The sequence below is a fragment of the Micropterus salmoides genome, unplaced genomic scaffold (assembly GCF_014851395.1).
Source record: "Micropterus salmoides isolate LMB-PRFRI ecotype aquatic unplaced genomic scaffold, ASM1485139v1 Ms_hic_scaffold_8, whole genome shotgun sequence".
Classification (NCBI taxonomy): domain Eukaryota; kingdom Metazoa; phylum Chordata; class Actinopteri; order Centrarchiformes; family Centrarchidae; genus Micropterus; species Micropterus salmoides.
The window spans coordinates 30,194,567-30,208,113 of NW_024044570.1; the positions used below are offsets into that span (position 1 = coordinate 30,194,567).

Sequence of the window (13,547 nt, forward strand, 5' to 3'; positions counted from 1 at the left end):
GAAATTATGCTTCACTGTTTATTTTGCAGGTTAACCTGTTGAATTAGCATTATGCAGGGATAATTTGGCTAGCATCTTTTGTACTCCCACAGGGTGGCACAATGTTGAACCAATGTCATAATTTTGAGAAACAGTTGAGAGAAACTTTGTGAACGTTAAGCCTCATCTGAAGTCAGTTCAGTAACCAGAGTAGCAGGTTGGACGTGGACAACAGTTGTTGTTCTGTTGTTGCTGGTGTTCTAGCCAACTGGTTCCAGTATGCGTGCACCAGTTGTGTTCACCAAACAGTGGATTACATTTCTTTTCGTATAGATGGCTGTGATGTAGTGCTCACTTACAATACAATCATATTTGCCACAGTATATATATGAGATGAGACTTGAAAATCAGCAGTAATATGTTTTTGAATCAGGTGCCAGTCTGTATTTTAAAATATTTTTTTTTATTATTCCCTTATGTTGCCAATAGAGTGAAAAGGGGTATAATCTTATTTTGAGTGGAGTATCCCTTTTATTTTTGTAATACAGTGATATAATACCAAAGATATATTAATTTTAGGTCATATCACCCACCCCTAGAACATTTATCTTTGATTGTGTGACTATGGACAACAACATAACATATTCATCTATTAGGTAAATTACCTCCAATTAAAGCAACATGTGCCTTCAGACTTGTTCCGACCAAATGTTTCTACACAGTTAGTTCAACTAAGGCTGTCGCGATGAAGTAGTTATCTCCAATCTTGTGGCTTTTTGTTTTGTTTTTGTTCCATATTCCATAGGAAGAGTGTCTGTGGATCTCATCTCACAGCACAGCGAGCCGCTAACTGCTGCTTTATGGTCTGAGCAAGACAGCTGCTGGGTGCTGAGCAAAATCATTCCTATAGTTTGACTATGTCTTTTTTGGACGTGCCGTGAGCTAAATCTTTTAAAGTAGCTTTACCTGGAGCTATTAAAGTCCAGGAGTTTCTAACTGAATTAAAATTTATTAATTTATTATTGAGGTGAAAAGGTGCCACGTGCACATTTAAAAAGATTACTTCCCCAAACAAAGACACAAAGAGGGAAGACTAAATTATGACTCAGCAGGGATGAGAAAAGTTGATTTACATGGGAAACAGATCTGAAAGCAACACAGAATGCCTGAGAGCTGCAATTGTCACCTGCCACCTGGATTTTGTATTTCTATTTACATAAATAAATAAAAATATCACCATAAACTGGTGAAGAAAAAAATCATCAGAATGCAGCAAATAAAGTATAATAAATACTCAAAATTTCAAAAAGATTTCTTAAAAATGCTGTTCAAATCTCGTCTCTTCTCGATCTCCTGAACCCAATCTCGAATCTCATCTCGTCTCGTGTCTTGTCACACCCCTACACAAAGCATTATACCCTGGAAATATTGTTTAAAAAGTATGATGTCAGTAAAACACACACACACACACACACAGTACTGTATACAGTAACTCAATGGTTTAATCCTCTGATTCTGCTGACTCAGTTGTAGTACTCTCTGGGCGTACACACACTGAGGTCACAAGGACACACAGAGGCCAAACCCAAGTACAGTCTATGTGACTCTCAGGGGCCAACACACACGCTCAAATGGTTCCTGACCTCTGACCTTCATGACCCTGGGGTCAGCAGTTCAGGGAGTGTAGAGTGTGTATGTGTGTGTGTGTGTGTGTGTGTGAATGTGTCAACTGTCACATGTGAGAAGTGAGTTTTATCACAGCAGTAGGTCTTCAACAGACAAATTCAGGTCAGACAGATTTCAGGGTTGAGACGTGTCACTCCTCTGCAGCACGGAGACTTCAAGTCATGTACAGCAGGACATAGGAATAGCATGTTGAATATAGGAATACAGTTTTAAGATAGACATGACAAAATTAAACATATTAACCAGACTAATCTGTTGGTTTGTGTGTTAAACGTGACAAGGCTTTCACTTTTAGAAATGATAGGTGTAATATTTCTGTGTGATGCTTTGCGGTCTACATTTTAAGATTCAACCTACCTCAATGACCTTGCCCTGCTTCTGCTGTTATACATACAATGACCCCACTGACTGACTAGATGGATGGACGGTTGTATGAATTATGTCATCATACACAAAACTACACCAAAAGACTAAGGCAACATAGGTTATTTAACATACTGTTAGTGCTCCATCCATCCATCCATCCATCCATCGTCAACCGCTTAACCTGCGTACAGGGTCGCGGGGGGGCTGGAGCCAAACCCAACTATTAGTGCTCCACACAAAATTATTTAAACATAATCCTGTATATCAAATGCAGACCTTTTCAAACTGATTATTGCGCTACGCTCAGATAAAACTAAGCTTACATCGGTGTACCTGTCACCAATGCTGCCGTGGAAAACTCACAGGTATGCCGCAATTTTCCAATTAATGGAGTTGGTGCATTCCACTGTCTTGCTCAGTCCATTATCTAAATAAGAAAATTACTCAACAAAAAACAATTAAAAGACAATTATTTTGGTATTAATTGGTGAGCATCACCTCCTTTCCTGAAACCAGAACATGAGGATATTTATAAGTTTCTGTGAACACTAAAAGTGGGATCAGTGCAATAAATGTTTAAAATGTAGTTTTTGTTAATCAACCGCAAAACTAACAAAACATACCTGTCCATAATTATATTTTCGTTATTTACCAGCTCTCTCTCTGTATGTATCTACATTTTTAGTGGATCCATGAGCTAAAGCGTGTGTCTATCATCACAATCTTCCTGAAACATACACTTCATTTTCATAACAGTCACATAATACGTTTGTTTGTCAATAACCAAGTTGGTGTAGAGAGGGAAAAATTTTATCTTGAACAAAAGCTGCCTGCTGATTATATTAATTTAATTTAATTTTCCTGACCATTTTTTGGCATTTCATAGACTATACCGTACTTCGTGTTGTTCACGTTACATCTTCTAGCCACACAAGCACACTACATCAGTCTAACACCATTACCTTAACTAATGTTACCAAATGACTCTTTAGTGTTTGTGAATTCATCATGTCATCATTTTATGGGATTTGTATCTCCCTCCTGTCAGACGGAGGCTAAACCTCAGGATCTTCAAACCACTGTGTCAAATGTATATCTCAAAAATTAACCAATGTGTTTTTTTACAATGTATACTGAATAAAACAGTACAGTAATTGCATTATTCTCAAAGATAACTTAAAACTTAACTAACAAAGTTGTATTGCTTTGAAAATATGGCATAGATAGTAATTTAAAAAACTTTACTGTTTAGTGCCACATCTCCCCCTTTGGTTAAGTTGTATGTTTCACTACGTCCCCTAAACACACTGAGGTTAAAGCATTACTAATCTTGCTGCAAAAGCCTTTATAGCAGTACAGAACTACTGTAAGACAGAGACTTCAGAGGTGCTCCTGAAGGTCAATTCATGTGTGTTTAATGGGATCAGGGTGACACACGAGCAATCAGAGCAAGATGAGCTGAACGAGGCTGAGGATCAGTATCGCTCTTTAGATCGCTTACAGGCACTGACGACAGATCCTGCAAATGTAACTCGAGATCTCACACACACACCCTAGTGTCTGCACGCACAAAAGTCAAGACTTTTACACACTAACAGACAGACAAACATGAAAGCCGCTCATGTGACTAGACTTAGACGTCTTGCAAAATACAGAAAGCAGAAGAGAAATAATGTGAGATAGCGTTTGAGGAGAGGGGAGGAGAGGCAGTCAGCGGACCGTGACACTTCAGACATATGGGAGGACCAAAGAGAGACGAGGGGATGAATAGAGAGTTGGTGAGAGACGCAGAAACAGAGGGAGAGGGAGATGTATCCAGCTGTTTGTCCATCCCAGCTTTACTGTAATGAGCCCATGTTTGGCTCTATGGAGCATCGCCAACGCCTCATCTAACTTCTCCAAACTCTAACAAGCTAAACTGCTATTTAGATTTACCTCCTACCAGTGTTGAACCGGACCCAAACAACTAAGCACATAACAGCATGGCGCTCCCTTAAATGGACACTTTGACGTTTGGAATTTTTTGGCTGTTTATTTTTCTTTAAACAGACACTTGTCAGCATGTGGGAACCATTTGTGCTTTTAAGTTTTCGTGAAATGGCTCAGCAGCATTGTTAGCGTCACGGAGCATATCTTCCACGTGCAGCCTGCTGTGCCCTTTGGTTGGAATGAGGGAAAGCTTATAAATCATTTGGAGATTTACCTGGAGAAAACACAAAAATTCACACACAACCGTGTTCTTCTCCAGGATTACATCCAGAAAACGACAGATCACTAATCTCAACTAAAAAGCAGTCTTTTCCCTCTCCGTCGATGCATGGTTTTTTTGTGCACTGGAGAATCTAATATGACATTTGACTGTATTCTGGTTGACAGCTGCCATTGTCCTTCATCAACTAAACCTTTTGTTTTGACACTTGGACAGAACCAACAGACACAAAATGAGTGTTTAATTTACAATTCACTGGTACCACCAGTACCACCACCTCTGCAAGTATGGACCCTATTAGGAATTTTTGGACAACTGGACTATAATAAAATATTTCAAGAAAGTTATGAGAAACACATTTTATTTTATGTTATTTGAAATATTTTTTTTAATCAGCTATAAACTAAAATCATTAAATTTTGTATGAAAAATGTGCCATGCCACTAAAACTCTGTATTTGTCCCTGATGCTAACCCACATCCATCTGAAGCCTACAAATGATTTCTGTGAAGCATTTCCAACATAATATTTCTTAATGTTTCAAAGTGACAGTTAAAATGTCGTCCATATTTGTAAATCCACCTGACAAGCCGGGTTGTGTCTTATTTTAATAAATTCAGTTGAACTTCTTCAGTCAAAATCCTGGTGTGCAGGGGACAGTGGACTAAAATTGGCACTTGCAATATCCGCCAAAATCATTGCAAAACTTTATTCTTAAATCAATAAATCATAATACTTCATCCATACTTCTACTACTCATCAGTACCATTAAATCATAATGATAGAAATGTAATCAAATGACACATAAAACATTTATAAATATTGTGTATGTTTAAAATTAATTTTTTTGGTCATTTGTTAATGAGTAACTGTAACTGTAAACAGTGTGTTCTTTACTAACCAAGTTTAAGGGTTCCTTTATTAAAAATGTTTGCCTAAGTAAAGAAAAAAAATTTAATTAAATGGATAAATAGATGGTAAAAAGATCACCTTTCTGTAGCACCTTCATCCAAATGACAAAAGCTGTTCCCCCATTAGCAGAAAATGTGTTCATGTACAGCAGGTCAGCAATGCTCTGAATAAGAAGCTGATCAAGAAAATGTGTTTTCAGTGCATTTAAGGTTAATACAAAAATAAAATCACTTTCCAACGTCCCTCTCATTCACTGGCCTAACCAACGACACATGTGGGCAGGAGGAGCTAGGGAACCAAATCAATGGACAACCTCCACAGCCAGCCCCTGTTTGTGTCCCAAATGTGGGACAAATGTTACAAGATCATGACTCACTACACACTTGTTACACCCTCAACAGCTCTCTAAGAATAACAAACTCAATACGACAAAGTTCGCTCTTACAGTTGCCTTAGACAAAACCTTTTGTTTAGTACAAGGACATCCTATTAAGTGATGTGGACTGAAACATCTGCAGAGATAAAAGTGTATAAGTGCTTTAAAAACCTATTTGGAGTTTAGTGCAGAATCTGTGCTGCATCAGAACGGTGCTCATCTCAGCCTTGTCTGGGCTATTTTTACATAGAATCAGTCATCTAACTCCGCCAAGTGAGAGGGGATAAAGTGTCGGGACCCAAAATGCATGTGTGATCCTCTTAACCATCAATCAGCGCTACACTGAACAACAGGCTGGCAAAGCCAACACGACCCCAGTTCTCATCAGCATCCTTCTCATCTAGTATGTTTACCATGCGCTTTGTCAATCAAGCTCTCCCTACTCTTCATCCTCTTCTTATCTATAATAGTAATATTAATAATAATTAGGGCTGGGCATGTTAATGCGTTATTATCGCGTTAATGCATTAATTCATTAACAGCGACAATTATTTGATCGCACGTTAACACAGTTTTTATTATTACTTAAGTTAAAATTGTAGGTTACATAACTTTATCTGATAGGCCTTCATCTAGTTTTTGCAGGGATGCTCTGCCATGCGAATTCCCTCCTGTTGATGTCCTGATAACTATTTAGTAAACAGTAATAGATTCGGGAAACTCACAAACAGCAAGGATCAGTCTCTCTTGCAATGATTTGTGCTCCGCATCACGTAGCCTACAAAAAGTTCAAGACAATTCAACTTCGGCAGCTGGCGGGCGCGTGCGTGAGGTGAGCACAACCGCCTCACGCACGCACGCACCTCACTCTAGGGACACTTGCTACTGAACAGAGACTGTTTATGGTGCTCCCTGATAAAAGAAAAATGTTTCTGCTGATAAAAAAAACAAGAAAACATATTTATATACACTGAACAAAATTATAAACAACACTTTTGTTTTTGCCCTCATTCATCATGAGCTGAACTCAAAGATCAAAGGCTTTTCTATGTACACAAAAGACCGATTTCCTGAATATTGTTCACAAATTTGTCAAAATCTGTGTTAGTGAGCAATTCTCCCTGAGATAACCCATCCTGTGTACTGTGTAAAGGGAATACAGCTGGTAAAAAGCACCTTATTTGTTTAAAGTGTTTGCAAACCACGTTCTTGCACTTATATACAGTACATTTAAATTAAAAGGGCGCAATACACTACTTTAGACTTCATTATTCAATTTTGCGCATAACTATGCGATTAATCGCAGAAAATCATGTGATTAATTGCGATAAAAATTTTAATCGTTAATTAAATTAATCGTTAATAATTAAAGCTTTGTGATAATATTAGTTCTAATATCAATAAAGTGTAGCCCAGCATGTTTTACATTTTAGGATATATAATTACAGAATTACTGGTAGTTCTACTGTGTGTTTTCAATTTGGACTCCAACATTCTTGTATCATAATTAATAAAACCTTTCTACGATCGCCTAATATCTTAACACAATTTGCATTGAATATTGTATTTTAACACTATAATGAGGTTAAAGCTGCACATTAAAGTTTTTTAGAAATCAAATGACAATTTTTTAAAAGGGGGGGGGGGGGTTACTACAGTATTTGTAGGAACTTAGCTTGTTTGTTATTTCACCGTTTTAATTATACTTCATTATCCACCTTATTTAAGTGTCACTCACTTATTGAATCAGCCTCCTTCAGTTCTCTTCACACTTACAGACCTAACATACCTCTGCTGCAAACACGTCAGTGTGCCCCGTTTCTTTCGGTCTCTCCCTGGTAACTTTCTCCATTAGTAGGAGGCTACGTTGTATAAAGTCACCGAAAAAAAAAGAGAACTTGTCTTCAGGATTTTTCCTCCCGCGATTCTGTCCACTTCTGCTTCTAAAATATCCACCATGTCGCGACTTGTAACGTAATGACTCCGTGTTCCTCTGAAAAATGCTACGTGTCGCCAAATATACCTGGGCGGCCGGCCGAAGTAAAGTGTATGTGTGGGAAACACTGACTGAACCGTTGTTTTTTAAGCCAGGTCTTCAACAGGTCTTCAACAGTGTCTACCGGCACTGTGTCTCCCTCCATGTTGTTAAGAGTTTATGAGTAGATGGTTGCGTGCAGACGCAGAGGGAGGGGCAGGGCGGGGCTGCGCTGTGAGGGACAGAGAGGAGCAAACGCTGGCAGGACGGCCAATAATTTACGGAAAGATTAAGTCATCATCATCACACACATATATACACACACACTATTCTCAGGAGTTGGTGGAGACCAAAACGGAGCTAAAGTAGAGTGGATATTGGACTTACAGTCTTGTTTTGTCCAGAAATACAATTCCAAATGAAACTAATATTTCCCCATGTGTGTTGATTTTGTAAATGGGCAATTGTTTACTAACACGTTCACCACAAAAATCTTATAAGGAAGTACCAGTGCCACTTAATGGCCAATTAATAAATCAACAATGCTGTTTTACAGGTGGTATCCATTGATTTAAATCATTGTCAAATAATTCTTCAAATTCTTTTTTGTAATAGGATTAGTGGAGAATTAGAATAATTATGTAGGGTTAAGTTTAGAAAAAACCTGATGAGACAATTTTGAAATGTCAAGTTACATTTTATTCAATTTTAGTGGTAAATTTTGTTGAATATAGTGATTTATAAACATTTATTTGAATGTTATTGCTCTGTGTTCTATTGATACCGGGCTAACCATAAGAGTACAGACATTGCTGCCTGAGCAACAATGGAAAGAAGTCAGAATCTTCTCTGTGTTATTCCTGGTATAAAGCTTAGATTTACTAAAAACTAAACTAAAAGTTTAGTCAAAACAAATTCAGCAGACTAAAATTAAGTCTGTCATCCCAACATTGTATTTAAATGCATCAAAAGCACAGTAGTATAACACTTTGGTAGCTGACTAATGGACTAATAGGCAGGCTCTAGCAGCAACTCTGTCATCTTTGACAACACCAGCAAAGTCACATATTTCATCTTTAACTTGGGCTAATTGTAAATTGCCTTCAAATCAGTGAGCCAGTACCTAGACCAACAGTTGTTAAAATGTTTACATCTCTGGCACTGTTGTTAATAATGCAGATTGGTTGCTGCTGTGACCTATGAATAAATGAAAATACACTTCTGAAAAAACATAAAAACATGTTGTTACTGGTGCAGCATCTCCCTCTCGCCCCGTGTCATCAGCTCATACTGATTTCAGTTAGCTAGCGTGTGCATGTGTGTGCGCCTGCACGTACGCAAGCTTGGCTTGTCTCTGTTTACATGAATGGGTAATGTTTGCGTTGCCTGGCAGTGGAAAAGGCTGAATGCCAAATAGAGATGGTTATCTCACTAATTTAATGGCACTGAATAATAGTGTAGGTCCAATTCCATCAATGACGAAGGTGACTCACTTACTCACAGTGCGAGTTCTGTGACGGTCTGCACTCAGACAGAGGTTAAATGAAAATAAAGTTTCATAAAGTCTTGTTCACCAGTCAGGTCAGAAGTTCCTTTTCAGCTCAGTGAGTACAGAGACACACCACCAGGGTTAGTGGTTGGTTAACATGAACACACTGATAGTGCTGTAAGGGCTTTGGATTTAAGTGCCAACCTAGTGACACATGCTGTACCCTTATGAACTTCACAATAATGCAGTTACAGAGGTGCAAACCTTTCTCTGATCATTTTTCCTTCCCTAGAAAGTGTTAACAAGTGGCCAATATGGTAAGACTAGAGCAATTAAAATACTCAGTGAAGTGAGAAGCAGGGCAGATGGTCAGGCGAAATGTGGAACAGTCCAGCTTGATGCACAACTGGTAAGACAGGTTTTCTTTGCTAAGGACTGAGGCACAGTGTGCCTTCCATCACAACTCTAAAATATATTTATCTACAGTGATAAAATGGCTCAATTTATCTTGTTGGTTAAATTTTGCTTTCCCTCTCGCTATTCTGAGCCCTCATTTGATCAAAACCAACTGACAGCCAATAAATGCCGGTGGTGAACTGTGATGTCTAACGAGAGCAAAGAGTGACACATATATCTTGGAATACACATATGATACATTTAAAACCCAGAGAAACGTTGAGCAAGTTCATGCAGGAAAGATTGGTTAAGAATGTGTAACTAGTCAGCTTTTATCCTTTGGAAAGCAGCTAATTGGGACATACAGATAATGATTGAAACAAACAAAACAGACAGCAGGGAGGGGTGTCCTATTGTTTCCCCTGAGATTTTTTTCCAGCAGAGGTACTGAAGTGCGTCATGTATATATGTATATGTATGTATGTGTGTGTGTATGTATGTATGTATATGTATATATATATATATATATATATGTGTGTATATGTATGTATGTATGTATATATATATAAATAGGTAGGACTCTCATACTTTGACACTCGTCTTTGCAAAGGGAGAAAATGAAAGAATAATGTCGTTACCCTGCCTGTCAGCTGCTCCGGTTCACTGCAATTACCATAAAGGCTTGAATATGTTTTCACTCCAAATTTAGTTGCGGCTAGCTGACAGTGGAAACACCAGAAAAGCTGTTCAAATCCTTAACGCTACCGTAGTGACATCAAAAGAAAAGTGGTTGTCTCGATTCGGATGCCAAAGTGTGTGAGTGAGAGCTTATAGAGGCGGGGAGCAGCGGAGCAAAACACCACTTTAGTGGTCTTGCTGTTGTTAGTAAAAAAAGTATAAAAATATTTTCGCTTCATTTTGAAACTATGGCGGAACTAATTAGACTGTGGCGGGCCGCCATGTTTCCGACACCACATGAATGCACCATCCCTCACCGCTCACTCTAAGGGCGCAGGAGAAGCTACAGTGGCTGACACGCTCCGTCAGCTCTTGTGCTAAATAATACGGGTGGGATTTCATTTGACCAATTTTCACTTCACTTCTCTTGCTTGTTCTTCGTACGTATTCAACATATGGACAAAACGCGCTCTGTAGAGACGTTTGTCCATTTGGGCTACTGTGGAAACATGGCGCCGCAACATGGTGACGTCCATGTTAGAGGACCCGCGGTGTTTGTAGATAGAAATGGCTCAATCTAAAGTAATGAAAACTAGAGCCCCAGCAATTTATCGGGTGGCCGATATTATCGGCAGATATGAGCTAATTGCATTCAATCGGCATCGGCCGTTTATAACAGCAGATAAAAAAGAAACATAGATTCAGATACTTCACTAATGTCATGGGTGTTGCCCACCAGAGGGCGCACTGCAGCTGTTAACTACACTGCCTCATCACAAAAACCACAGAAGAAAACAATCGGCTGACCGCAGTCTACCGGTGCCAGCCTCCAGCATGTAGAAACACGCAGAGGGCTGTGTTAGCGGTGAGTCAGTCTTTTGTCACATTAATTACATGACTTAAATAATTATAATAAAAACAGCCGCAATCACTTTAATGACTTGCTAACCCTCCCGTTTGTCACTCTCCCTGCTTCCTCCCAGCTCACAGCAGTTTAATGTTACGGTAGTGTTTAAAGCTACGCTGCTAACGTGGTTGTACATTTATTTTTGAAACAGCGAACGGTACAAATTTGTCCCTAGTTCATCACTTATAAATATTCTCTAAAATCACATAACGTTACAGCAGCTAACACTGCCCGTTGCTAAATTGGCCACAAAGCTAATGCCGTGTTTATCAGTGGAGGAGTGCTAACGTTGATGAGCCGCTAAACTATTTTCTTCTCACTGTAACTCAAAATACATGCCTTTTAATAACAGAGTGTTCTACTGGATTAAAAAAGGTGGGGGGAGGACAAAAACAGGATTTTGAAAAGTGGACGCCCCTAGTGGATGTTACGCCGTTGAGTTAGCTAATCACACACTTTTACATAAAGACAAACGTGGCCATGTGTGGGGTTAGATTTATAATCCTCCCCCATCCCAACTTGGCAGGTTAAATCAGCAGCACTGATCATTTAGCAGCAGCGCTGTTGAATGCATATAGAGGAAACACTGATGATTACAATGCACACTACTATGTGAGGCATCAATGTCATGATGCAGTAGTAACAATTTGTGGTGATGGAGGCAAGCAATTCTGCCAACAATAACAACCACTGTCATTTTATTAAAGCATTTTTAGCCTGTGCACCAGTGGTCCTGAATTTTGTCTCCCGGGTCCAGACTGCTGCTTACTTTTAATTCTGCCAGGCAGTTTTCATTCTAGACACCTAATCAGAGACTTATTTGGACTGGGATGCCAGGTGAATTTAAACTAGCAGGGAAAAAAGAAAACCAGCAACACTCTGGACCCCAAGGACTGGATGAAGATAACTGCTGTAGACTGTTTCACATACATTGATTTTGTCCTAGGACTAAATGGCTCTCCGAGCTGAAGGAAACAACTTCACTAGCATCTAAAAAACTTGCCCGTCAATCCTGTGGGAGTAAGGGCCTTTACCTGATGTACATGACTTCAAATGCTAGGGGCATTTCAAACACACTGTGATGATCGTACACAGTCCTACAGTCTAAACCAAGTCTAAATCCCCAATTTTTTCGGTTTTCTGTAAAAAATATTTTGTCTCCAAGCCCAAGCCAAGACAACCTCAATGACATCATCAGGGTTATTTTCCATACTTTAGATAAGCTCCCTCCAGAGCCAAAGAAGACACTATGCAACAGCTTTCGCAGGCTGAGAGGTACTCTGATACTGATCTTGGAGTGCCCGCTTTATTACAGAGAGCTGAGAGGAAATAAGGTGAGAGAGATGGGGAATGACATACAACCAAGTTCCCCAGCCATAAACCAAATGTTGAGGTTCACTGTCAGCGCCAAAGGATGTGAGGGTGCCCCAAGATTGGGGTTTGTAATACATGCCACTGACACTGATTCTGAGCATTAAGTTTTACTACTTATAGAAGTCTTCTATGTAGGTCAATTCATGCAGACCCCAGGACGAGCTATAACTTTACAGAGGCCTCCTACAATATCCTGTGGAGGTCTACTTTGAGTTAAAAGTTAATCTCCATCTAGAAAGAATAACTAAGTGATAATGGTGTTTAGAACATTTTATTTTGCTTACGGTTAGTCCAGCAGATATCAAGAACCAAAATATTTCATACACAAACAGGCTTTTCAGTAAGCTGCAGACTGAAAATCCTCCTTTTAACTGCAAATTACGTCTTCACACTGTTTAATGCAATAATTCACAACAGATTATATGACACCAGATTGCAGACTACAGTATGTGCAGCCACACGTGCGATATGGTGCTTAATCATAGATGGCACATCAAACAGTTTGTTACCAGTGTAGAGTGTCTGTATCGTCACCATCAGCAGCAGCAGCTCCACCACTTATGTCGCACTGTGGCTTTTGGCCTCTGCTGCAGAGCAGCACGTCTCATTCTTAGCGCCGTTACCGACAAAGCAAGTGACAACAACAATGACACTAAACAACGACAACACGCCCTCACCGGGAGAGTAGAGCCTCGCTAGCTGTCGGGCCCCGGCGTGCTGCGGTCCCCAGCGAGGCTCCGCGCTGCGTGCAGCCGCCCCGTGCTCATTCCCGTTCGGATCCTCCTCCGCCATGGACCGGTGCCTGATGTCGGTCTCAGAGAGAAGCGAAGCCGCCATAACTCCTGCCCGCTGCCCCCCGCTCTGGCTTTCAGCTATTAGACATCAATTAGAAATCTGTCTCGGTCACTGTGTCCCGGCCTCGCGGTAGCTGTTGTTGTGGCTGGATGGAGGAGGGAGGATGAACCAAGTGATGATGCTAGCTGGGATGGAGCAGCCTCATGCCACCCGGAAATACACCGACGCTGACACACAGACCTACTTGGTTTTAAGCGATGCAGACTCCCTGTCGTGACCCCGCTGTTAGTTTGTGACTGACAAAGACTACTTGCAGACGTGTTCACATTACAGACTGTGAGGCTTTTTCGTACCCTTAGCTGTTGCCGTTCAACAAACTTTACTACCGCGTCCAGTTCAACTGTC

The 13,547-nt window shown here is 40.0% G+C and overlaps 1 protein-coding gene across 1 annotated transcript in view; it reads right to left on the reverse strand.

Annotated features, from left to right (window-relative positions):
• The window catches only part of si:ch211-212o1.2 (uncharacterized protein LOC492735 homolog), a 46,984-nt gene extending 33,437 nt beyond the window's left edge, over positions 1-13,547 (reverse strand). Inside the window, exon 1 of the mRNA XM_038706339.1 lies at positions 13,025-13,547. Coding sequence (XP_038562267.1) covers positions 13,025-13,184 — 160 coding nt within the window. The 5' untranslated portion in view covers positions 13,185-13,547. The remainder of the gene's footprint in view (positions 1-13,024) is intronic.